The sequence below is a fragment of the Panthera onca genome, chromosome B4 (genome assembly GCF_046562875.1).
Source record: "Panthera onca isolate mPanOnc1 chromosome B4, mPanOnc1 haplotype 2, whole genome shotgun sequence".
NCBI classification, from domain to species: Eukaryota; Metazoa; Chordata; class Mammalia; order Carnivora; family Felidae; genus Panthera; species Panthera onca.
Genome location: NC_138345.1, coordinates 55554440 through 55582093, shown reverse-complemented (window position 1 = coordinate 55582093; position 27654 = coordinate 55554440). Strand labels below are relative to the sequence as shown.

Here is a 27654-nt window from a genome sequence, read left to right as displayed (position 1 = left end):
CGGGTGGGGGAAGGCGGGGGAGACCTTGATTTCCACCAATCCCCGGGCGTTTGTCTGCGAAGTCCGGGGCGCAGCGGAAGGCTGCGGCGCGCCGCTGAATTAACTGATGAGAGCGAGTTCTTTTCTTCTCCGGGAGGGGTGGGGAGCGAGGGTCCTGGCGGGCAAGGCGGAGAAGCCCGGGGCAGGATAGCGGTCCCGGGCCGCGGTGGAAATTTCCAAGGACTTGGCGCGGCGCGGGGAGCGTGTCTGGGGGGTGCCTGGCGGTGAAGCAGCACGGGAGGCGGGGAGAGGCGGCGAAGGGCGCCAGAGCATCTCTCAGAAGCGGACGCCGCGGGCCAGTAGTCTGGGAGGGAGCCGAGCCTCTCCCCGGACCCGCGCCGAGGGCGACAGTGATGCTGCAGAACCGGCGGGAGCGACTCGCCGCGGCCGCTCTCTGCGCTCTCGGAGACCCCAGCGCCCGCCTTCTGCAGGGGAAGCGACCATGACCGTAGCTCGTGATTCGCCCCCCGGCCACTTCCCCTAGAAAGAAACCATTGAAAAAGTTGCATTTAAAAAAATCCTTGCGCTGACCTTTGGGGCCGTGGGGGCCGAAGAAACGTGCGTGCCAGTGCAAGCCAGAAAGCGGAAGGTGTGTGTGCATGGGGGGCCGGCGGTGGGGGGACCCTCTGCTGCCACTTTGCCTAACGCTGTGCTGAAGCCGCCCCCTGGGGACCCCGGGGCTGCGATGAGCCCCTGCGGGCGGGCCCGGCGACACACGTCCAGAGGGGCCATGGCAGTACTGGCGTGGAAGTTCCCGAGGACCCGGCTGCCGGTGGGAGCCAGTGCCCTTTGCGTCGTGGTCCTCTGTTGGCTCTACGTCTTCCCAGTCTACCGACTGCCCAACGAGAAGGAGATCGTACAAGGGGTGCTGCAACAGGGCACGGCGTGGAGAAGGAACCAGACAGCAGCGAGAGTCTTCAGGTACTCCTCCCCTTGCAGCTCCTCCCCGCTCGTGTCCTTTACTCCCGGTGCGCCGAGGACAGGGTCACTGGCTAGGACTGCCTTGCAGAGGCATCTCTTTCATCCAGTCCTTCTTGTCCTACCCCCTTTCTTTGCCATTTCTAAACCTGAAGACTTTAGTCAGGGGTCCTTAACACCCCTGGCCCCAAGAGATATGCAGACACCTGCTTTGCCCATGTAAAGCCTGAAGCGTTTCTTCCCCAGCCTGAGTTATAGTCAACGATTTGCAGATAACTGGTGGGAAGGAGAATCCAGGCTAACTTTGTCCTTTGTACTTAATGAGAATTTAGCTCTTGGGCGCTGCAGATGTTTGAAACTATAGATAACTAGAAGCAGCTAAGAGGCATCTTCCTGAGGTTAGGTGAGTGGTTGGTAACAAATCACTAATGAGGGAGTGATGGACAAATCTTGGGCAGGAAAAACATGGACACCTAGCCCGGATCCCGCTGCTTTGTGCAGTGTGCCAGTGACAAAACACAGAGTCCTTACTGATGCCCTATTAAGAGCTGGGTACTGTGCAATTTTTATTGAAACTTCAACAACTTTCTAATAACAGATATTATTATTCCCATCTTACAAACCACAAACTGAGTCTTCAGAAGGAGGAGTTACTTCAAGGTCATGTCCCTTTGATGTGTGGGAGCTGGAATTTTCATCACATAAGGCTCTACAGCTCTCAGCTCTATTTTTTTTTTTTTTTTCTTTTTCTTGTGACTTAGACATCTTGTGGATGCCTTCTGGAGGATGGGAGTTGGGCGTTAGGTAGAGACTTGAAGTCAGAAAACAAACAAAAAAATGCAAGCCAGGTTGGAAATCAGAACTCTGAAGATCGCTCAGAGGTTGTAGTTTCCCTTCCTTTCTGGGAATTTCAGCTGAAGTGTCTAAAAATAAGTCCTTGGCAGCAGGGGTTGTGTAGTTAGATTGGAGGGAAGGCAGTGCAGCTTCCCCTTCCTCTCCACATTTCTGGGTGTGTTGAGGGGACACACCACTGTCAAGAGCCCCTTTCCCCTTCAGTCCCCAGGGCTGAGAAGGCTGAAGCTCTTCCTGAGAGTGTAGTGGTCTGGCTGGCGAGTACTTTCCTTTGATCTGCCTAAGATTTTTCCAAAGCAGTATATGGGCAGCCTAGAGCCAACTGAAACATTTTCACTACCGTTGGTTACAAATGTTCAGAAACATCTATAAATTTCAAAAAACTTTTTAAACATATGGTTTCTTTCTTCTCTGGCCTGCTTCTGGAAAGAAGGTCAAAGAGATAATAGCCAATTCTTTTAGAGGAAGGCAGCTGAATTCTTTAAACTGAGAGGGAAGACTTTCCTTCCCTCTCTTTAGAATTCAGCTATCATTAAGTTTAAAAATAACCTTACACCCCTGAAAAGTTTATAAGGGCTAATTTTCTCTTGCCTTCACAGTATTGATTGTTCGACTCAAAGGCACCCAAAGGGTATAGCATCCGGCAACTCTTTTCTCCAAAGACAGAAAGCACTTTCATTCCAAGAAATATAAGGAAATGAGTTAAGAACTTCCCATTGGTTTGCAATGAAAGAGTCCATTTTTTTGGATAGGAGGAGGAATAATGAAGCTCTTTTAGAGAATACATTTCTTTTGCAGGACATACTCAAGTGGAAAATGCTTCATATTCTGAGAAACACAGGCTGATGGTTTCTGAGACGCATTTGTCCCTTGCTGTCAGTAGCCTGGGGTAGTCTTCAGTGTGTTTAGCTGTCATTGAGTCTAGTCTCTGTGTGCCGAGAATTACTAATTGAAGTCCATACACTGTAAAAAACTGCTTTACCACATATCCCTCAAGATGAATGTCTATAAAACTGTGTAAGAGGCCCCGTTGCTTATTGAAAAGAGTTTGGGCTTTGGAGTAGAATTCTAGACTAGTAGAATTTCTAGACTGAGTATGCCATGACTAGATAGATAAGCAGCAGAGTATCCTTGGCAAGCTGCTCTCTTTGAGTCTTAGTTTCCTTATTTATAAAAGGGGATAATAACATTTACTCTGCAGGGTTGGTATAGGTTTAAATAAAAAAACACCTGATGCACATTTACCCAGTCAATGGAATTATTATAATTGTCATGAATTACACCTTTTTGTATATGTTACAACTTAAATAAAGACTGCTGGGAAGCTCATAAGAATTTGAAGTGTTTCACCTGCCAAATTTGCAGAGAAACATTACTGGCCAATATTTTGCTCCTACTGCCCTCTTCTTTACACTGAAGCTAATAATTAGGGACAAGGAGTTTTGAAAGATAAAGGTATCCTGGTTTGTTAGGTCAAAAAATTTTTTGTACTCTGCATGCTTAATAAAATCCATTTAAAAAAATGGGTGGTTAGTATGTGGGCAGTACTGTATGTTTTTAAAATATTAGATAGGTAAGCCAGAGGCCTTTATGATGTTAAGAAGACAGTTTTTGCAAACAGGTGTCTGTGTTTTCCAGTCTAAAACATCTTCTGCACAGATAGAAATATATGTACACAAATGTACTGTATGCACTTATGTATGGAGATATGTATATTTATTTACGAACCATGGAATGATGTTATGTATATGTATAAAGTCATACACATATTCATATATACATACATACAAATCATTGCAATCAGTCAGTTGACCAACATTTAATGAATGACTACTGTGCACCAGATATCAGGCCCCGGAGGATAGCAGTGAACAGGATTGCTTTCTCTGAGACAGCTTACCTCCTACTAGGGGTTGATTGACAAAAACGAATGAGTAAAGCAATAGGATGATTTAAAGTTCTGTTAAATGCTATGAGGACAAAGGAAAGTGTTTCATTATGCTCTAATTAGAGCATTTCATTAAGCATTAGAATTTCACATTACATTTTGTCCTCTGCGCTTTCATTTACTTTTGTGATTTTCTTCTCTTGGCTCAGACTTCAAGTATGACTTCTTAACGGGGGGTGGGGGGGGGGGTGGGGGGGGGTGGGGGGGTGGGGGGGAGGACCTTGGCAGATCGCATAGGTCAAGGCAGGAAGAAAGTAACAAAGCTGCAAGAGTTTTGAACTAGATGGGACGTTTTTGTAACCTCCACATGGTAACAGAAAGTTTAAGGGATCAATTGGCCCTATCATAGAAATATTGGAGACTTTCTTTGCAACTCTTGTTGCTTCTGGATGAGTAGCCAAGTAGTAGCCAAAGTGGCATTTTTCTCTTCCATCAGGGCCTTACCCACTTGATTTGCTTCTCAGAAAGAAACTTCAGCTCACAATTTACGTGACAGACTTTATCCTTGGCATCAGACATGGTAACGACGACAACAACAGTAAAACCAACAAATTATTAGGAGCTTATAATGTCCATTGCACTGTGCAATGTGCTTTAAATGTACTCTCTCATTTAATTCTCCTAACAATCTTGTATAAATGGATACATTATCATCCACATTTATAAAGAGGAACATGCCCATGTCCCTGGCATCAAGGAATTTGCCATAATCCTAGGGACAGGCATATTTGTGTATAATTAATTAACCAACTGGACATAGGGACATCAAAGAGAGGCAGCATAGTGGACAGAAAAATTTACGGATTCGGGAGCTGAACGAATGTGGTTGGAATTCCATCTGATTTCCTTTTTGGTTGTTCGATCATTGGTACATTCAACTTAAAGAGCTTCAGACTCCCCATTGTAAAATAGGTTTGTAATACTTTCTTACAAGTTTGCAGTGAAAATTACATGGTCGCATTTAGAAAGTATCTAGAATGCTGCTTGCCACATACCTCTGTTTGTACATTGTTGTTATAACAATCAAGCAAAGTACTGGGGAAGTTCATGGAAACATGGCTTTTAATTCTGCTGGAAGGAGGGAAATCAGAGAAGAGATGGTGTTTGCACTAAGCCTTGAAGGATGGTGAAATAGGGTAAGAGTAAGAGGTGAGGGCAGAAGGATATTCTAGGCAGGGAAGCAGCAAAGGCCGAAGCAGGGAGGTGTGGAAATGCTTGCTGTGCTTCCTGTATAAAAAGGTATTAATTTTCCTACAGAGAACGTAGTAGGAAGGTAGACTGGGAGGTGGGTGGAAGCCAGGTCACAATCTCTGAATGGGCTTAAGGTGTGGTTTATGAAAAATGAACAAACATCCAGTATCCAAGAGCATTGGATGTGTCAGCTCTGAGCAGAGTTGGCACATCGCTGTTACTGGTGGATTGGGGGATAGAGGATAATACACGCACGTGCCTTGAACATTGTGTATATTTACTGGGTGCTAACCATTACTCTAAGCCATGATGTTCCTCTTTCCTTTCCCAAATTCTGAACCAAATACTACTCTAAGCACGTCTAGCTTTATGTGCCAACTTTTCTGTCTGTATTTTTGAATCTGTGTATCCCAGAAGCTTCAGATATTTCTACAGCTGCCCTGGTGGCCACAGAACAGCACTGGGGGTGGAGGGGGTGGGAGGCAGGTACAGCCATCTGTATATATGGGATGTAAGGTTTATGTTTGTTAAATGGGAAATTTATGGAATTCACTTTATTTTTAAAAAAAAATTTAATGTTTATATTTAAGAGAAAGAGAGAAAGAGAGAGAGAATGTGTGCGTGAGCAGGAGAGGGGCAGAGAGAGAGAAAGAGAGAGAGAGAATCCGATGTAGGTTTCATGCTGTCAATGCAAAGCCCAACACCGAACATGGGGCTTGAACCTACCAACCATGAAATCATGACCTTAGCCAAAGTCAGACGCTCAACTGACTGAGCCACCCAGGTACCCTGGGATTCACTTTAAAAGTAGTTTAAGAAAAAGATAGTTTGGGGCACCAACTTCGGCTCATGTAATGATCTCACGGTTTGTGAGTTCAAGTCCTGCTTTGTACTGACAACTTCAAGCCTGGAGCCTCCTTTGGATTCTGTGTCTCCCTCTCTCTCTGCCCCTCCCCTGCTCAGGCTCTGTCTCTCTCAGTCTCTGTCTCTCAAAAATAAATAAAACACTAAAAATAAAAAGAAAGAAAAGATAGTTTAATACATTTTGGTGCTTAAAATAAGCTTCAACTATGTTGTGGATTTACAAATGTGAAGAAAAGTCATTAGCAATAACTTGCAATAGCAAAAATAAATCATGAACTCTGACTGGACGCATACAATGTACCAGGCCTAGTTCTCAGGGCTTATATTTCTTATCTTTTGTTCTCGTAGCTACTTTACAAAGTAGGCATTTGTATGTTCTTTGTGCTATGGATGAGGAAATGCAGATTCAGATAGATCCATTCACGAAATGATGGGTCAGTTTTCCAACCCAGAGCTAAGCCTTATGCTGATTCTAAGCCTTATGCTCGTTCCCTGACAATGTTAGATAAATGGGGCACTGCTACCCATATCCCTTATCATCTGGCCATGCTTACTTCTCCAACATCATGTTTCATCAACGTTCCTCTTATAGTATAGTAATGCTGGTAAGGGGTATGGTTCCTTGTAACAAGTCAGGCTGTGTTGATCTTACTGGTGTCATTCACTCTGACTGGAATGCCTTTCCTTCAAGGCCACAACTCCTTGTCCTTCATCTGGCCAATCCTTACTTCTTGACAGTGCATTTACTGGTTAACAGCAAAGGTCCCAAAGTGACCTTTGTGCTGAAATTCTGATTCCACCATTTGCCATGTTCCTGAGCAAGTCCACCCTCACTGTTCGTTTCCTTATCTGTACAGTGTGGCTTCTTGTAAAATTGCTGTGAGCATTAGGATAGATAATGCATTGAAAAATGCTTTTGGCATATAATTAGTGCTTAGTCCATATCAGCTCTCATCAAGGTAGCCTCTCTTACTCCTTTTTTCCTCTCCAGGTTGCGTTAAAAGCTTCTCATTTCTGTTTTTTTTTAAATGCCTTGTACATATTATTGCATTTCTTTTGTTTTTCAAAAAATATTTACTACGTTGTGTCTACCATTATTACCATATAAGATGCTGGAACTATAACTATAGTTCTATAGGTATAGAACTATAACTATAGTTCTATAGGTATAGAACTATAACTATAAGAATTTCAAGAAATACTTTCTTGAAGTTTATGAGCTACTGAGGGGAGACATAATTAATACATAGATATACAAGTATCTGGTAGTGACAGGTGCATTTTAGTGGTGCTGTATTAGAAGTATCAGTTTATTTGTCTTCCATTTCTGCTCGCTCATTGATATTTGCATTCCTAGAGCTGAACACAGTTCCCGGCTCACTAATTTTCATTGAGTTATTGTGTGAATGAACGTTTCAGCAAGGTGTGAGACCAGAGAGCTAATCAGTCAGTCAGTTAACAAATATTTAATGAGGTCCAATATTCTGCTTGGCTGTGTGGGGATCAAAGGAGGAAATGACATCCTCTCTATTCTGAAAGAGTTCTTACTCTAGAGTAGAGTTTTCTAGTCTCAGCACTACTCACATTTTGGGCTAGATAATTCTTTGTTGCAGAGGGCTGTCCTGTACATTGCAGAACACATAGCAACATTCATGGCCTCTGTCCACTAAATGAAACAACTAGATATGTCTCCAGATTTAGCAAAATGTCTCTTGGGGGGAGAAATTGCCCCTGCGTGAGAATTACTGCTTTAGAGAAACAAAACCAACCTAGTTCATAGGACTTTTAAAAATCCCAGAAAACATGCAACGAATAGCTAAATCTGGAAACTGCAAACCATAAACACTTTGGCTACTGGAAAAGGAGTGGATGAATTGTACTTTGGTGGATGTCTAGGTCTTGGTTAAAGGAGGGGAGTGAGAGGGGATGCCTTTGGGGAAGCTTACTTTAAGTAGCTGTCTCTATTGAAAGCTTATGTGAGAGCTGGCTAGGGTTCTCACTAGTGTCCCGCTTAGACTCTGGCAGGAGGAGCCACGGGGGTCTCACTCTGTTCCTCCTTTGGTCTCAGCCCTTTGCAAAGGGGCAAGGCCAGAGAGGGACTTTGTCGACCCCGTGATTTACATTTGAGGCAGGAATTCCCAGCCCAAATGACCGAAGCCCACTTCCACAGCCTGTTTGCCTGCTTGGGTTGTTTCTCCATCCCTCATCCTCAGGGTGGCTTTTTCCATTGCTGTGTGCACTCCTAGGCCCAAGGGATGGCCAAGGAACAGCTCCTTGTGGGAGGCAGAGGCTGTGGAAGGAACTTGGAAATGGGACTGGGGGTTTGCATGTCCCAGTATCAAACTTCCTGGAGTTTGAGAAGCCTAAATTTACACCTGGCATTCCAGTTGGTTATGTGGGTATATTTGTTCAGGGCAAAGGATAGGAGGATAGAACATATTTTTTATCTGTTTGTTGATTTTATTATAGCTTTTAAATATTTAGATACATTTGTGCTTTTGTCCTCTGCCTTGCAAATTGATGTGTTTTTTTGCAACTTGGAAGTCTATTAGTCTTCATTTCAGAGAGAAGTATCTAGAGAGCTAGTTGGATCAATTGAATAGTTGTATATGTTAGTGTAGGCTGTGGCCAGTTTGTCTTTTGACAAAGTTGGGTTAGGAAGCCAGAGCTGGTGTATTGAATTAAGAACATACAGATTCTAACCTACTGAATGAGAAGGTACAAGCCACCCATGTGGGGGGCGGAGGGCAGCAGGTAGCTCCCTTGGCATCCCAGCTCCCACTCTGGGAAAAGGAAACCCATTCAGGGTCATTTTGATTAAGTATGCAGTTTCAATCCCCCCCCCCCCAAAGGAAGTAGAGTCACAATATTGATCAGATCCTAGAATGGAGGGGGTAGAATGAGCTGGGGGCAGTCCTCTGTCCCAGGGCATGAATGACCCGGAGATTGTGAGTAGGATAGCAAGCACGTATTACTTGTAAGGTGGCTGGAACAGAGGTCACTAACATTTTCTGGGCTTAACTCTTAAGTGGTTATTTTTAAAGGTTCCCCAGGAAAAAGTAAAGCAGGAACTTATGGCGGGAATTCTAAACTTAAGTTCTTATCTAAATGTCCAGACTGTGGATGTTAAGCAGGGTTATCGTACTGTAAAATGCTCAGGCAGGAACTCAGAAAAACAAGTTTTTTTCTCATCATATTTGTAAGTCATCTTGGAAATGATGTTGACTATGTATAATTAATGCATTTTCTCTGATTGAGTTGATAGATTCCTAGTAAACTATAGTACTTTTTTAGTTCTTCATTCTATTTTGGCTCTATCAGGAGTTGTGTGACCTTGTGCAAGCTGCTTAACCTCTCTGTTATTTTGTTTTGTTATCTGAAAAGTGGTATATGATGTGCTCATCTACTTCATAGGTTTATGAGGATAATTGAAGTAATGAGTGTAGAATCCATAACCCTCCTCACCTGCCTGGGTGAGATGACAGGATGCTTATTCCCACCTAGAAAGAGTCCAGACTTTGGGGCCCCAGAGAATCAGGATTTGATCCTAGTTCTGTCATTTATTTCTTAGCTTTGTGACCTTGAAAAATTTACCTGGCCTCTCTCAGCCTTAGCTGTGGATGGCAGTACTTACCTTAAGAGGATTAGGTGTTGAATTATTGCTAATTATTAAGCCATAATAATGAGAAAAGCTGCTTCCTGGGACATATCTTATGCCTATTACTTGCACTTTCAGTAATGGAATATCTAATGAAATGTGACCCTATGACACAGCGTCTTCTTTCATAAAATTAGCGCTAAGGATGCTGTAACATGGCCAGTAGAATTTTAAGGAAGAGCACAGAGCCCAGCCATAAATCCCCTATTCATTCATTCATTCACTCATCCACATTTACTAAATGCCTGTTGTGCACCACATTGGTGTTGAGAAACAGTGGTTAAAGTTAAGACATGGTTCCTGATTTTATAAAATTTAGTCTGGTCTAGTGTCATTAGTCAAGTTAGTAAGAAATTGAGTAATGTGGTGTTCAAAGGGTTATGGTTGGTCTGTTTCAGATATTTATGCTGAGTTTCAAAGTGATTGATTTTTCTCCCTTTCTGTTGGACTGTCTTCTAGCTATGGCATTGTGTGAAAGGGAAGCAGCCAAGACCAGGGGAGCTGTGTCACTCCTTTAATTAGGTGCCAGGAGGAAGCTGCAGTGAATTCAGAGTTACACATTCTTTATTATTCAGGGCTTATGTAGCAGAGTACCAGAGATTTCCAAGTGAGTGTAATGAGAACAGGCTTTTTGGGAACAAATTACTTATTTCAATTATTGGTACAGCAAATATATACAGGACTTTATGTACTCTGTGCTTATTTAAAAAACTTACAGTGTTCCTTATTTGTCTGATTTTGGAAGTAATAGATACGTACTGTAGAAAAATTTTAAGTGTAGTAAAAAGGAGAAAAAAAACCACTCACAATTCCCTCCCTCAGAAATACTTCATTATGAACACTGTTTCTTTTGTGCATAGTTGTTTGCATATGTGTATTACATAATTGTGTATGCTTTGTATATTTAGTTTTATATTCCCCTTTATCCACTCAATGTTATATCTTTGACATTTTCTCATATAATTAAAAGCTTGTGAGAAAATTGCTTTATGATTTTCATTTTGGGCAAACATTATTTACTGTGAGTTTCTTATTTTTTAAATTAATTAACTAATTAATTTTTGGAAAGAGAATGTGTGCACATGCTGAGGAGGGACAGAGATGGAGAGAGAAAATCTTTTTTTTTTAATTAAAAATATATTTGTTTTAACGTTTATTCATTTTTGAGAGGCAGAGAGAGAGGGGGACACAGAATCCAAAGCACGCCCCAGGTTCTGAGCGGTCAGCACAGAGCCTGACACAGGGCTCGAACCCACTAATGCGGCTCAAACCCACTAACCGCGAGATCATGACCTGAGCTGAAGTCAGACACTCAACCCACTGAGCCACCCAGGTGCTTCCAGAGAGAGAAAAATTTTAAGCAGGTGCCATGCTGGGCATGGAGCCCAACGTGGGCTCCTCACAACTGTGAGGTCATGACCTGAGCCATGACCTGAGCTGAAATCAAGTCAGATACTTAAGGGGCTGAACCACCCAGGCACCCCTGCTATGAGCTTTTTAAATGTTACCATATTGGAAGAAATTACTTTCTTCAAAAGGATCCTTTTCAGGGGTATCAAATTTGCATATTAGATTTTTTCTTTAAACATTTCTTCATATAGATTTGGTAAATCCTGAGCATGCGAAATAAAAAAGCTTCTTTAAACAGTTCTGCTTTCTCAAGTTTGACATTTAAATGATAAAAGCAACACTATTTTCATTTGTAAAAGTGATTGACATTTAATCACCTAGGGACACACATTGCTAATATTTTCGTGTATATTTTCCTAGACTAGTCGGTGCTTCTCTGTGTGTTTATAAAACAGGAATATAATGAGGGTTGCCTGGTTGGCTCAGTTGGTTAAGCATCCAACTTCAGTTCAGGTCATGATCTCATGGTTTGTAGATTCAAGCCCTGCATTGGGCTCTGTACTGACTGCTCGGAGCCTGGAGCCTGCTTCGGATTCTGTGTTCTCTCTCTCTCTCTCTCTGCTCCTCCCCAGCTTGGACTCTGCCTCTCTTTCTCAAAAATAAATAAAAACATTAAAAAATATATAATGAATCTGACAGTATGTTGTGAATTTTTTAAATAGCAATATATGTAGAGCTACAGCATCTCTTTTTGATGGCTGAGATTTTCTTTTGTTAGGATAGTTAAGATTTATTTAATCCACTGTTACTGTATATTTATGTTGTTGCAATTTCTCACCTTTGTATATAATGCTGTGATGAACATTCTTGTGTATACATCTTAAACATTTAATGTTTATTTTCTTAGTATAAATTTCTAAAAGTAGTTTCTTGACTTCCCCCCACCACCCCGACATCAATTCTTATAACTGGCTTCTTTGGTTGTTCATAGAAAATCTTCAACTTTGGCTAAGGGCAGATTTGAGTTTTCCTCCATTTCAATGTGGACGGTTATTGCATCAATAGAAAGCGTACAATGATTGTGAACATTTAGTGATGCAGTTCTCCTTAGGGAATTTTCAAGAGGTGAAGGCAACTAGGAAAGATTCCCATATAACTGGGTATGAATGGTGGCAGTCCACTCATCGAGCACTATGGAGACCTCTCTATGAGGAATTATTTAGTGCACTGGAACATGTGCCTTCCTCTGTCACAGTTATTCTCTTCATGACCGTACAGTTGATAACTAGCTCTGTGTTTCATTTTTGTTTAAAAAATGCCTTTATGGGACAATTTATACTATTTTTCTAGGATTTAAGCAGTTAAAAACTGTAATTGAGAAAGGAAAATTAATTTTTCCTTATGATGAGGTAGAGATTTCAAGGAAGAGGATTGATGTCTTAAATAAAAAAATAAAACAGATGTTATGACTGTTATTTTAAGAGTGATTTTCCTATTTACTAAAATTGAAAGTCTTGGGCTTGAAATTGGAGCAGATTGTATCCCCCTGGGATATGAGGAATAAGGGTGCAGTAAAAAGGCACAAAAACCCCATGATGATATTTTGTTGGGTTGGTTTTGGAAGTTGAGTGTTGGCAATCGATTGTGTTGACATTGGACTAAATCATCTCTGTCCTCTGTCCTTCTCCTCTCTCGCACCTATTTGAAGCGGCTATACATACTGTTGCTTTGGTGCTTTAGGGTCAGAGACGGAGTCTCGTTTATATTCGTTGGTCTCTGATCCTTCCTCACATTCTTTACTGTCTAACCAGTATTTCTTTTATGAATGAAAACGTTAGATTGCTTGCAAGGCCTGTAGATGGCTGTACAAATACCTTTAAAAGGAGTTTCATTTATTGCCTAATATTGAGACTCCATGCTGTCAACATTCACTACCAATCATTAATTAACTCCTTTACTCATTCCTTTGTTCAACAAATAACTATTTTAGTGCCTTCTTTATGCCTGGCACTGCAGCTAGATGCTGAGAATAAAGTAGTTAGCCAGGAAGACAGGGGCCTTCCCCTCCTAGAATGTGTAAGCACACAGCATACATTATAGAAAGAACAATGATATTCTCCAAAAAATCTCTCAACTCCTTTTTATGGAGGAAAAACAAGCCCAGGTTTAACTTCACTTTCAGAATTTAGCTGTGTCTGTATTTGGGCCAAAGTCCCTCTTCTCGTCCACTCTGGCTTTGGCCTGCATCTTGATTGTGAGGTCAGAGGCCTCTGTACAGTTGTAATATCTGTATAATATCTTTTGATTCTGGTTAACCTATGCAGCATGTGACATGTAAAGAGAGAAAAAGCCCTTTAAAAAATTGCTAAAAGATACACAAGTCCATGGGGAAAGCAAAGCTCAATTACTGGGAGAATGAGGCTGGCTGACTTGGCTGGGGATTGTTCACTTTGTTAGCAACTGATCTTGACTAAGGAGCCACCCTACCATAACAAAGAAGAAGAGAGGGAGTTTGACAGGAAGGGGAGGGGCTGGAAATAGAATTTGGGGTAAAAACACGGTCATTTTATTTTTTCCTAATAACTGCTCCAACCATGCTGTGGTAGGCCTAACTCCTGACCCCACTCCCTGCCCCGCTTAGCTGGCTCTAATGAGCCTTTGGCCAACATGGCCAAATTTTATCCATTTTTATTCATCCCGACTATTGGGACAGTCAGTTCTGGTACTTAGCTCAGTTTTGCTTAGTTTAAAGCACAATGAAAACTCTTGTGTCTGCCATCTTTGCCTGCTTTGGCTTTTCCTGAACCTGGAGCAGGTGTAGTAGAAGTGTGAAGGGCATTTTCTGAAGCAGAGTCCCACTCTTCCCCATTGAGCAGGGAGGACATGAATAGTCACAGTCCTTTTTCTGTTGATTATTGTGGCTTCTCAGGTGAACCCTGACAGGCTGCCCACATCTCTTCTAAGGGCAAACTGGCCTGGTTCCTTCACCTGGTGTGCAGCCTTCATAGGTGAAATACTGGTAAACACTCCATCCTCTAGCAGCTCCCCATTCTTGCCACACCAAAGGGATTTTTACAGCCCACCGCCTCTCAGCCTAACCATCTCTTTCCATTTCTGTTTCCTTTTTTCCAGCATTGATCTTTTTTTAAATTTATTTTTTTAATGTTTTATTTATTTTTGAGACAAAGAGAGACAGAGCATGAATGGGGAGAGGCAGAGAGAGAGGGAGACACAGAATCTGAAGCAGACTCCAGCCTCTGAGCTGTCAGCACAGAGCCTGACGCGGGGCTTGAACCCACGAACCATGAGATCATGACCTGAGCTGAAGTCAGGCGCTCAACTAACCCAGCCACCCAGGTGCCCCTCCAGCATTGATCTTAAAAATAAAAGTTATTTTACTAGCAAAAATGGGTTTATTCAGGAATAATGAAGAATTGCAATTTGGGGAAAGAAAGGTGTGGCTAAAACCATAGGCTAGGCCAACCAAGTAGAGGAACATTATTTTATGGAGAAGGAGAAAGTTGAGAGGGTTGTTCTGAAGGAAAGCCCATTGGAGAAAGGCAGGCGTTCAGGGTGATGATGATTTCTCATTGGTTGAGTTGCAAGGGTAGTTGATTTCTTGTAAGAGATGCAATGTACATCTTTTCTTGTTGGGGACTGTCATTGATGATTCTTCCCTCTTGATCATTCTTCTGTTTGGGCTGGGGGGGGTGGGGGTGGGGGTGGGGTGGGGGGGTAGGGGGAGGGTGGTCTGTAGTTGATAATTTCTGAGGTAGAGTAGTATGGTGTGAGGGCTCCCCCTTCTGGCCCCTCGACTCCATTGTAGTGAGGTTTCCCTTTGTTAATTTTCACACTAATAGTGCAGGGCGAGGACAGCATGAGAGCAAGGATGCAGTAATCAATTCAAGAGTAAAATGCCTGTTTCTCTTTATTGCATATTCTCATTATCTTTACAAGTGATTATTTTTGAGCTCCTCACCCCTCTTCTTCCTTTGTTGGCAGGCAGGGAAAGCACATCCACAGGGGTGGAGAGGCAATAGTGGCATGAAAAACATGGCCCATACTCCCAAGTCTGTGCCTTTCTCCTGGTCTTTCCCCAGTTTGAGTCAGCTGTGTGCTTCTTGGTCTGGTATCATTTAGAAAACCTGTAGAGAGGTGGCTGGCTTCAACTTCTGGCAGTTTTCTGAACCTAAAACATAGAGTAATTAGCACATGTTGGTCTTAGTTTTGGCTTCTGACCATAATCCCCAGATAAGAAAGAAAAAGCTCATATTTTGTTATACTTATTTCCTGGATAAGTTTTCGTGTCCTCACAAAATTCAATCATGCAGTTTCTTAAAGGATTCCTGTGGGCTCCAGAAATAGGGAAATGCTCGGTTGGGTCAGGTCTTTCATCTTGAGCAGGTGATCAAGGTTTCTTATCACAAACAAGGCGCTCAAGACCCTCCAACCCCCTGTTTTGGGGGCTTGCCACAAATGTCTCCAATTGTCACCATGCCATTTAGAGTCACTCTTCTACTGCCATCTCTTCCTCATTTCATTTTCTCTCTGCTCAGAAAGCTTGGGGGGCAGAATGCCCAGTATGCTGGCTAAGCAGACTCCAGCTGGGGATGGTCAGGTACTCCCAGTCTTGATTTTCTTGGGTGCTTCCTCCTCTTTAGAAAAGGGGAGAAGCCCCACTCCTCAACAGATTCCTCTCACTCCGTTTCTCTCTCTGTTGACCAGGGTTGGGGTGTGGTTGTGGTGGTGGGGCTGGATTCAAATCACCACCCCCCCATCCCCCTGCCCAAACTCTGCTAGGGGGCCGACCATGACCATGTTTCCAGTGGCCCTCTGAACTCAAGGCGGGGTTCTTAGCAGCTGTGTCTCAAGTTTTAGACTTCAACGATGATTGCAGCATACAATCCCCCTGAACATTCTGTTACAAAATGAAAGAACCAATAAGGAAGCCAGAAGATTGCTCCTAGGGTATCAGATTTCAAGATTTGTAACTTTTAAGCAGTCTAAAACAATTCTCTGGGCTTTAGAATAGAGATGAGCTATGGAAACTTAAGTTCATATTTAATGAACATTTGTCAAGCACCAGTGATGTGCAAGTACAATGCTAGATGCTTTCATGTACAATATATCAGTCCATCTAACTCTGGATTTTAAAATCAGATCCATTTTTTTAGGCAATAATGATGATATTTTTAATGGTATAGTTGTTATTTGTTTTGTATCTGCCATATGCCAGGCACTATTTTAAGCATTTTACAGTCTTATCGTTTAGCTTTACAAATACTCTATGAGGGAGATATTATTATCCTGATTTTACAAAGAATCAGTGTGTGAGTAATTATTTCCTTAAGGCCATTTAGATTGTAGGTGGTGCTGACAGCTAGCATTTAATGAGTGTTTTCTATGTGTCAGACCCTCTTTTAAGTACTTTATGTATGTTAACATCATGATAGTAGCCCTGTAAGATAATCCTTTCCCCCCAAAACCACACAAATTTATTATCTTATATTTCTGTAGGATTGAAGTTTGCCATAAATCTCAGAGGGTTAAAATCAAAGTATAAGCAAGCTTCATTCCTTTCTGGAGGCTCTAGAAGAGGATCCATTTCCTTCCTCATCCAGCTTATTGGCAGAATTCACTTCCCTGGGATTGTATGACAGAGGTGGCCGTCTTCTGGCTAGCTGCTAATTGAAGGCTGGCCTCAGCTTCTAGAGGCCACCCTCATTTCTTGGCTCATGTTTCCTTTCCTCCTCCTTATATGCCTTCAAGAGCAAGTTGGGTCTTTTTTTTTCTCTTTTTTTTAAAGACTTAATTTTTCTAGAGGAGTTTTAGGTTCACGGAAAAATTAAGAAGAAGGTATGGGGATTTCTTGTATACTCCCAGTCCCACGCATGCATGGCCACCCCCATTATCAACACCTCCTCCAGAATGCTACCTTTGATACAATTGATGAACCTACATTGACACATTGTAATCACCCAAAGTCTATAGTTCATCTTAGTGTTCACTTTTTCTTTGTGTTGTTCATTCTGAGGGTTTGAACAAATGTGTAATGACATGTATCCATAATTACAGTAACATACAAAGTGGTTGCATTGCCCTAAAAATCCACTGTACCCCATCTTTTTATTCCTCCTTTCTCTCTCAACTCCTGCAACTACTGATCTTTTTACTGTTGCCATGGTTTTGCCTTTTCCAGAACATCATATAGTATGTAGCCTTTTCAGATTGGCTTTTTTCTCTTAGATTGGCTTTTTTTCTCTTAGCATTTATATTTCCTCCATGTTTTCTCATGGTTTGTTAACTCACTTCTTTTTAGTGATGAATAATAATCCATTGTTTGTATGTATCACAGTTTCTTTATCCATTCAACTACTGAAGGGTGTGTTGGTTGCTTCCAAGTTTTGGAAGTTATGAATTACAAAAACAACCACAAATGGTTTGGCCCCACAGACTTACAGCATTGGCATACTGACTCAATAAATGTTAAATAGCTGGATACATGCCTGAGTGAATATATAGCTGAATAAACAGTTGAGGTTGGTTCCTTGGAGGAGGGAAAATAGATGGTAATAATCTTTGTGTCAATGGTGTGATACTTGGCCCAACTGAATTCCTTACAGAAAGAGTAGGAATGTTTACCCCTAGGCCTAAAGAGTTTCTGACAAGTCTTTTGTATGTGTGCCTCCAATAGATGGTTCAGAAGAATCATTGAAGTAGATTAGGTATGGAAAGGAAGGAGGAAGGAAATAAGTAATGGGGGAGAAGAAGGAAAGGGTGAAGGTGAAGGAAGAGGTTTAGAAAAGGAAGGAAAAGCAATTCACATTCTATTGATGGTAAAGTCTTCCACTTGTCTGTGATATTTTCTGTGATCTGTTTCTGATATTTGGTATCTGTTAGGCAATCACTGATATTTATGATTAAAACAAGCTACTATGGGGGCACCTGGGTGGCTCAGTCCATTAAGTGCCCGACTCTTGGTTTTGGCTCAGGTCATGGTCTCATAGTTTGTGAGTTTGACCCTGTATCTGGGCTGTGTCAGCGCAGAGTCTGCTTGGGATTCTCTCTCTCTCTCCCTCTCTCCTCCTCCCCTGCTCACTTTCTCTCTCCCTCTTTCTCTCTCAAAATAAATAAATAAACTTAAAAAAAAGTTACTATGAACCTGCGTGTGCATGTTTTTTATGGACATGTTTTCAACTCCTTTAGGTGAATACCACAGAGCATGACTGTGGATTGTATGATAACAGTATGTTTAATTTTGTAAGCAATTGCCAAACTGTCTTCCAGAGTAGCATACCATTTTGCATTCCCACCAGCAATGAATGAGAGTTCCTGTTGCTCCTTGCCAGCATTTAGTGTTGTCAGTGTTCTGGATTCTGCCCATTCTAATAGATGTGTAGTGGTATCTTATTGTTTTAATTTGCATTTCCCTGATGACATATGATGTGGAGCACCTTTTCACATGCTTACTTGCCCTCTGGTGAGGTGTCTGTTAAGGCCTTTAGCCCATTTAAAGAAAATGAGATATAGTTGACATACAATGTTATATTATTTTCAGGTGTACAACATAATGATTTGATATTTGTATATTTTGCAAAATGATCACTAAGGTTAAGTCCAGTTAATATCCGTCACCACACAGTTACAAAAAAAAATTTTTTTTACTTGTAATGAAACCTTTAAGATTTACTCTCTTAGCAACTTTTCAACATACAATGCAGTATTAGGAACTACAGTCATGGTGTTGTATATCACATCCCCAGACTTATTTATTTTATGACTGCAGGTTTGTACCTTTTGAACATGTCCACTCATTTTGCATACCCCTCACTTATGTTCTTTGTATATATGATTTTGGTGGGTTTTTTGGGGGGGAGGGAGGGCCCATTTTTAAACTGGATTGTTTGTTTTCTTATTGTTGAATTTTAAGTGTTCTTTGTATATTTTGAATAACAATCCTTTATCTTCTGTGTCTTTGCAGATATTTTCTCCCAGTCTGTGGCTTGTCCTCTCATCCTCTTAACATTGTCTTTCATAGAGCAGAAGTTATACATTTTAATGAGTCCAGTTTAGCACTTAGTTCTTTCATAGATTGTGCCTTTGCTGTTGCATCTAAAATGCCATTGCCATACCTGAGGTCATTTAGGTTTTCTCCTGTGTTGTCTTTTAGGAGTTTATAGTTTCTGTATTTTACATTTAGGTCTGTGATCCATTTTGAGTTAATTCTTGTGAAGGGTGTAAGATCTGTGTCTAGATTAATTTTTTTTTTTTTTTTTTGCATGTGGATGTCCAGTTGTTCTAGCACCATTTGTTGAAAAGACTGAAGTAGTCCTATTTTATTGATGGAGAAATGGAAACAAAAAGAACTTAAGGACGTCACTAAAGATTATGCAGTTAGGAAATGGTCTTTCTGGCTCTTGGGCTCATGGGCTTTAAGTAAGCCTCCAGGGCTTCTTACTACACCGGACTGTCCCTGTGCAGTCACACCAACATTGACATGCAGGGCTTCAGGTTAAAGCCTGATGCCTCCTTATATTGCAGTGTCTTAATACAAAGGAAAGAATCCCGAATAGGAAAATTTCAGTTTATGAAGGTGAATTAATTCTTTGTTTGACTATTGTTAATATCCAAGACTGTTTTTTCTACTCCTCAAGGATCCTGCAAATACAGTGGGCTCAAGTCATGGGCAAGGTGTTTCTTTCTTCTTCTCTCTGCCTGGCATCTCTGATTCATCCCAGTGGCTTAGTTGTAGAATTTTTTTTTCTTTTTTCTTTTTTGGCTCTCCTATCTAGCTGTCCTAGCCTACTTGGTTATCTCCCATTTATATCTGTGAGATGGATGCCAAGAAACATATCAACTATGCCATTGTTGGGGGGACTAAAACCTATTCAACTGTGAGAAACAGGAGTGGAATAACCACTGTGTGGAGACTTATCTGTGTCACCTAAAAAAGGAAGTATTCTTTCTTTTCTCTCCATTGCTGAAATCCCCAGAGACTTTTCTTTTGAACTCAGTAACTGTCACTGAAATGGAATTTATGTGACAATATTTTGAGTTATTATGAAAGATAATCTAGAGGTCTAATTTCTGTTTTTTGAAAATTCTTTACAAGGTAATGCATTTTTATTGTCAACATTGAAACTTTATATAAGTATATATTAAGCAAGCATAAAAGTCTTCTCAATCCCATTCCCTATAGGTAAACAGTGTTAATGTTTTGATACTGTCATTATTCCAGGACAATAGGCATAACCTAGGACTATTTCAAACAAACCAGGGCATATAATTCCCCTCCTGCATATGAGTTTTTATATCTTTATCTATAGAAACATCTGGTTACACTCCATGTATGTATTACATAGAGTGATAGCTTCTAATATGGCTCCTAACAATCCCCACCTCCTGGTATTCATGTGTCATCCTCTTCCCTTTGAGTGTAAGCTAGGTTTAGTGACTTCTAGAATAGAATAGAATACTGTGGAAGTGATGGTATGTCACTTCTGAGATTAGATTATAAAGATGGTGGCTTCCATTTTGGGTGCTCTCTTTCTCTGTTGGGTCATTTGTTCTGGCCCGCTGCCATGTTGTGAGGACACTCAGGCAATATATGGAACTGAGGCAAGGCACTGGTAAGGAACATGTGGTAAGGAACTGAGGTAGTTGGTCAATAGCCAACAAGGAACCAAGGCCATAACCAACCACAACAATGAACTGAGAAGTGGATCGTTCAGCTTTAGTTGACTCTAGCCCCCAATCAACAGCCTGACTACAAGTTTATGACAGACCCTGAGCCAGAACCACCTAGCTAAGACACTCCTGATCCTTAGAAACTGTTTTAAAAAGTAAGTGTTGCTTGAAGCTGCTGAATTTTGGAGTAATTTATTAGATAGTAATAGATAACTAACATTTATTAAGTAATAAATCACATAAAAATCATTTGTGACAATATTCTCTTTTTCCTACCCACAACATATGGGTCAATGGATACCTCCTTTAGTATGTGTGGTATGAAGTAAAATTATTTCATTTAAAAAATGTGGAGAAAATATGAAATTCCAGTTTAGGGTTGACCATGAGATTTTTTTTTTCCTTTTATTTAAATGAAAAATGACTTAACAAACATCCTGGAAGTATGTTTTTCTTCTTCTGCAATTATCTCTACAAGATAGCTTCTTAAAGGGAAAACTTCAGGGTCATGAAGCAGCACATTTAATTTTAAATTGATATTTATGAATTGTCTTTTATTTGAAGTCATCTGTTTTGTGACTAAGAGCCTACTGGCCTTTCCAGTACTGAGTATAGTTAACCTTAAAATGTTTTGTTAATGTATAGGTGAAAAATTATAATTTTAATTTGCGAGACTGAGATTCATTTTACTTTTTTATTATTATTCCTGACAATTTCCTCTCCTATGAAGGGTACCTCTAGGTCTTTTGCCTATTTTCTTCTTGACTTGCTCATCTCATCCTTTTTGGGTTTCAACCCAATGTGTCTTTGTTAAAACACTGTAGCTCTTTGCCATATCTGTTGCACATATTTTTCCCAGTTTGTCTTTTGGCTTACTTATGTTTATGTTTAAAATTTTTTCCTGTGGAAATTTTAAAAATAATCAGGTAATCAACTTCATCAGTTTTTTTTTCTTTTTTGGCTTTTGAACCTTTATGTCATGATTCCTGTAGCCCAAGGTATTTTCATCTAGTATTTTTATGATTTAGCTTTTTTGTGCGTGTGTTAAAATTTCTACCTATCTTTGATTTATTTTAGTATAATGAAATAGAGATCAAGTATTTTCCCTATATGTTCTAGCCTCATTACCCAACAACAAAAACAAAAATCTTACCTCCTTCCACCGATTTGAAATGTCAAGTTTATCCATTCTAGATAATTCTATCTGTATGGGTCTGTTTTGGAAATCCCACTTTTCTTCCATAGCTTTATCTGATTAGTTTTGTTCTACAGCCATACTGTATCAATTACTGTAGCTTTATGGTATATTTTAACATCTCATAAATCATTTTTTTTGCCAGAGTTTTCTTTGTACTTCTTTCATATTTTTCTCCTAGGAACAATTGAGATTGCTCTTCAAGTTAAAATGATTTCTGTTGATATTTTTATTTGAATTTCATTAATTGATACATTATTACAAAATTAAAACTTTCTATCCAAGAACAAGATATATTTACTTATATGTTCAGTCCTTATTTTATTTCCCTAAACAGAGTATATAGTTTTTTCTTTTAGATTCTGCACATTTCTTTTATTTACTTATTTGTTTATTTATTTACATCCAAGTTAGTTAGCGTATAGTGCCGTAATGATTTCAGGAGTAGATTCCAGTGATTCATCCCCTATGTATAATACCCAGTGTTCATCCCAACAAGTGTCTTCCTTAATGCCCCTTACCCATTTAACCCATCCCCCTACCCATAGCCCCTCCAGGAATCTTCAGTTTGTTCTCTGTACTTAAGAGTCTCTTATGTTTTGTCCCCCTCCCTATTTTTATATTATTTTTGCTTCCCTTCCCTTATCATCTGTTTTATATCTTAAATTCCACATATGAATGAAGTCTTTCTTCATATGATATTTGTCTTTCTCTGACTGGCTGATTTCACTTAACATAATACCCTCTAGTTCCATCCACATAGTATTCTGCACATTTCTTATTGCAATTACTCCTAGATATTTTGTTTTTGATGCTTCTATTTTTGTACCAAGAAGCATCTTGTTTTCAGAATTATTTTTGTGATTATTGTTTATATATAGGAATATTACTAATTTTTGTTCATAGCAACTCATCTTATTTAAGTTTCTTAGTGTGTTTTTTTCCAGTTTATTCTCTTGGGTTTTCCAAATATGCACTTTCATATTTACGTATCTTACACATAACAAAATCTGTTCTGTTTTCTAGTATTTACTTCTTGCGTCTTGTAGTCTTTAATGGGCATGATTTCAGTGTTTCCTCAATGAATTCAATACTGGGTTTCTTTTGCTTTCCTCTTCTCTGTCTCTCTTCTGTTGAATCTTCTCTTCAGTTTCTGGTTCTGTGTCTTGGGCAAGTTACTGACATGAAGAAAAGTGGAGCTTGGAAAGGTAGAGAGTGACTGAGCCAGTATGCAAACTTAGGAGTCACTAACTTCAGGGCTCATACTCATCTATTTTCCTTCCTTCCTTCCTTCCTTCCTTCCTTCCTTCCTTCCTTCCTTCCCTTTTCCCTTCCTTCCTTTTCTCCTCCCTACCTTTTCCCTTCTTTCTTTCTCTTCCTTCCTTCCTTCCTTCCTTCCTTCCTTCCTTCCTTCCTTCCTTCCATCCTTTTCTCCTCCCTACTTCTTTCTTTCTTTCTTTCTTTCTTTCTTTCTTTCTTCCCCTTTTCCTTCCCACTCCCTCCTTTTATTCTTCCTTCTCTTTCTCCTTCCCTCCTTATTCCCTCCCTCTCTTCCTTTCTCTCCTTGCTTATTATTTATGGATCCTCTAAATCTAGTCACCAAATCTCATCCCAGAGTTTTAGTAGTTGTGGTAGAAATCCCATCCTATTTTAGTAGTTGTGGTAGAAATATGCAATTGATATAATAAGCATTCAGATATACCATTTTGGCGATTGGAAACAAGGTATGATGGATGTCTGACTTTAATAACAATGGATCCCTTCTTATAACTGCCTGTCTGTGAGAGAATTTTTTTGTGTGGAGGTGAGGGTCTTCTTGAATTGGTTTGTTTGTTTGCCCTAACTGCTTTCATGTTTTCCACATTGTTCAAACTTCTTAATTTCTCTCATTGCTTCAAGAACTCTTGCTGCATATTCTCTTGTCCTTCACTACTGTAAGGTCCTCAGTTTGACAGGAAACACAGCTCACTGTGAGAGGCTTAAGTCAAATGAAATAGTTTCTGGAAATGTCATTATTTTAGGAAGGAGCATAGGAGGAAGGGAAGGAAAATAGTTTAGATTCTTGTGGGGAAAAAAGAAAGCAAAAGTTAAAGGAAAAGTTCTCTTCACAAGAGAGGAAACGGTGATAGGTTTAAAAAACTGGTATGTGTTAATTTTGTTATATTTTCTCTGCATGAATCTTTCTTCAGAGAAAGATTGGCTATTCTAAACTAAGTCTTGTTAGTGGGGCATAGGTCTTTCTTGAGTGGTTGGGATGGGGATGTACAAAAAGTAAGAAAAATGACAAAAATAGAAACCTCTTACTTGCAAGTGATAGAATTTACAACTCTGCTTAGCACATCCTTTTTTATTCAAGAAAGCATTGTTAAGTTCCTACTGTGTTGATAGCTTTGAGAAGAGGATACAAAGAAAGGGTAAGGCATTGTCTCTGACCTTCAGGTGCTTTTAGCCAGTGGGTCAGATGAGTAATGGTACTTGGGAGTAGAGAAGAGCTCTCTGCTTGTTCCTGAGGGATGGGTGGGGTTTGAATCAGCTAAGAAACAATGATGGCACATTCTGAGCCTGGGAAAGAGAGCATGAGAAATGGTTTTGTTTGTATGTTGGCGCAGAATGGCTGGCTTCAGCAGATTTATGCCAGTGTGAGAATGAAAGAAAAGATTGAGCAGTTAGGATGAGGTTCAGTGATAGTTCGGGAACTACTGGAAGTTCTTTTGCATGGAAGTAACTGTGATTAGGGGCACAGATCTGATAGTGGCGTGGGGCAGACTGGCAGAGGCAGAAAAGGGGGTTGGGACACAGTCATGCCAAGAGTCCCATCTAAGCACAGACAATGGGACTCGCATACACCGGGCAGATCTAAGAGACTCAACAGAAAACCCTCCAGATTAAAAATGAGTTAGTAGAGTTAATGGTAAAGAAGGAAGATACATAATAAATACAGTTTGAGCCTCAAGTGCTACTATTCAAAACTGGACTGAAGGGCAAATTTGACATTATCTATGTATTCTCGTCCTGAGTCATAGAATCTGGGCTGAATTTTTTTTCCTGCCAGTTGAGAAAGTTACCATTTTATTTTTTATCCTTAAAGTTTTTTTCCAGTTGCTAGATGGGATTCTTGATGTGTTCCCATCACACTTTTGTCTCTTATGTGTTGAGTTATCTTCAAGTGATTGCTCTGGTAAGATGGTCCAGTGAGTGAAAAGCCAAAGCTATCACCATGATGGCATAAACTGTGGAAGAGGTTAAAAGCCGGTCAGAAGACATACTGGCTGGCTTCCTTCTCTCTCTTTGATAAATGGGATAACCCTATTTGAGGGTTCTTTGATGACCGAAGATCTATAATGAATGCTAGTAGGAATGAGCATGGAGGAGGGAAAGGCAGGGTGTAAGGCTAGGCTACTTTGTCAGTTCCTCTGTTCTGGCCCGTTTTGCAGTGGATGTTTGTGCACCTGGTGGGATTGAGCTAGTAGGCGTCTGGTTAGATGGCAGAGGCATACTCCCTAACATACATATTCTCTTCCTTTATTCTTCCTCAGATAAACTAACTCAGTGCTGTGAGGACCACAAAGTGCCCTGCAATGAACTCAAACACAGACACATAGACACATGGAGCAAATACAACCAGAATTTATTTTCAATAGACAAACATTTAAAAAAATGAAAATCTCTAAATTTGCATTCTAAGCAAACACTAAGATGTACACAGAGCATATCTACTTATGCCAGGTTATCTGCTTGCCAACTGATCAGCCCATATGGCCCAGGACACCTTCCCACTGGCACCACATGCCTTTGGCTCCGTGGACATCCTAACATATTCTAGATATAAAAGCACCTGTGTGAGAGCTCAAAGTATACTTACCATAAAAATGGTCAAATTGAGCTTATGCATGAATTAATTAATTTTGGTACAAAACTGGTATAATTTTGTGTATATTCCAGTGATTCTATTTTGTTGTTGAACGTTAAGGGCATTTATTTGGCTTAGTTGTCTAAGTTCACTGAAATAGGATGACATTTATGGACAAGTGGTTACTCAAACCCTTTGGCACAGGCTGGAATTCTCTTCTTATTTTCAGCTTCCTTGGATATTATCCCATTTCTATCCTGATGCTTTCTGTGTAGAAATAACTCCCCCAGCATGTGTTCTGTGCTTTGCCTATTTTCTTTGTGGACAACCTCAAGTGTGTTTACTTGATGGCTTTAATGCACTGAGTTTTCTTGTCCTTCTGTATCACCTAGTGTTACTTTATGTTGGAAAATGAATTCCAATCAAATAATAATAATAATAATAATAATAATAATAATAATAATGGCTAACTTTGAGCAATGTGAGAGGTTCTATACAAAGGGACTTGTATACATGGTTTTATTTAATTTTCTCTGCTAACCTATTAGACAGATACTATCTTACTCATTTCCAGTTGAGAAAACTGAAGCTTAAAGAGTTTATGGGAACCTACCCAAGGTCTCTTATGTATTAAGAGATAGGACCAGAATTCAAAATCAGGGTAGTGTGCTTCCAAAGCTTACTAATCATGGGCTATTACTCTACCAGCACATTTATGTATGACTCATATTTTACTGTAAGTAATGCAGCTAGGTCTCAAATATAATAGTTGTTTGAAATTTATAGCATAAAAAATTGTCAATGTAAATACTCATCTCTACATGCCAAATGATTCGTCCAGTGATGCACAGGAAACTAAAGCTGTTTGCTAAATCAATTAAAAGTTGTGATTAAAACTCTTAGAGAACCTAAGCAGTGCAAAGAATATGGGATGCTCGGTTTAGCAAAGTTTTTTGAATTTGCCCATATTGACTACAGCGCTTTTGAGAAATTCAAGTATCAGGGTGCCTGGGTGGCTCAGTCGGTTAAGCTTCTGACTGTTTTGGCTCAGGTCATGTCACCGTTCGTGAGTTTGACTCCCACATCAGGTTCTGTGCTGACAGTGCGGAGTCTGCTTGGCATTTTCTCTCTCTCACTCTCTGTCTCTCTGCCGCTCCTGTGTTCTGTCTCTGTCTCTCTGTCTCTGTCTCTGTCTCTCAAAATAAATAAATAAACTTAAAAAAGGAAATTCAAATATCAAAAAAATTTCTTTTTTAATTTCATTTTTTTCCTCCCATTTCCATGATGCCCTTACACCAGATACAAACATAGTCTGCCTTTTGGTTAATTCCACAATGACTAAGGTAATTTATATTTACAAACAAGAGCAGTAGCAATTGAAAATTACAGCCAATTCCCCACAACACTGATGATGTACTGATAAAACATGTCCTTTCTAACAATTGTGGGAATTTCAAAACTGCATGTGTCAGGCACAAAGGAAGCATTGTTACACAGCCAAGTGTTGCACTGCGGCCAGGCTTCTTTGTAGAATGTTGAATGACATCCTTGGTAAACTCTAAAAATGTGGTGATTCTGGTTCTTGAATACTAAGTTTTAATAGCTCTTAAAAATGAATGTAGTAGATTGTTGGTAGTCAGTCTTTTGTCACAAATAAACATCAAATCTGAGAGCTGTGCCATTCGTCGATTATAACTCAAGAAGTGTCTGACTGTCTTCATCCCTTCATGTCCTGTCAGTAGGACCTGTTGGTCCAGTATCCTGGCCAGAAGCAATCAGGAAAATAGAGCAGGATGGGGGATTTTAAACTGGTTGGTTATATTTATTTAGAGGAAAAGGAGGATCTTATTAACATTCACCCATTACCTTTGGAGTGTACATTGTAATTTATGGAGTATTTCCTCAACTGATCTTGATTTTCATTTAAGGACTTAAAAGTAGGTGTCAGGTGGTTACCTGCATCAGCATTTTACAAACAAGCACCAGAGAAAGAGGGTAAGTGACTTGCCCGGCATCACACTTGCTAACTCCTCACTCTTTTGAATGTCACTCTCTGCCATTTTGCCTATGGGATAAAGTCTAACCTTCTTAACTAGCCATAT

General features: G+C 40.2%; 1 protein-coding gene across 2 annotated transcripts in view; it reads left to right on the top strand.

Moving 5' to 3' along the window:
- Positions 1–594: 594 nt before the first annotated feature.
- ST8SIA1 (ST8 alpha-N-acetyl-neuraminide alpha-2,8-sialyltransferase 1) overlaps positions 595–27654 on the top strand; it is a 153948-nt gene continuing 126888 nt past the window's right edge. Inside the window, exon 1 of one of the 2 annotated variants that reach the window (XM_060658151.3) lies at positions 595–960. In XM_060658151.3, the coding sequence (XP_060514134.1) occupies positions 725–960 (236 nt within the window). In that variant the 5' untranslated portion in view covers positions 595–724. The remainder of the gene's footprint in view (positions 961–27654) is intronic. The other variant, XM_060658152.3, reaches the window with a different exon arrangement.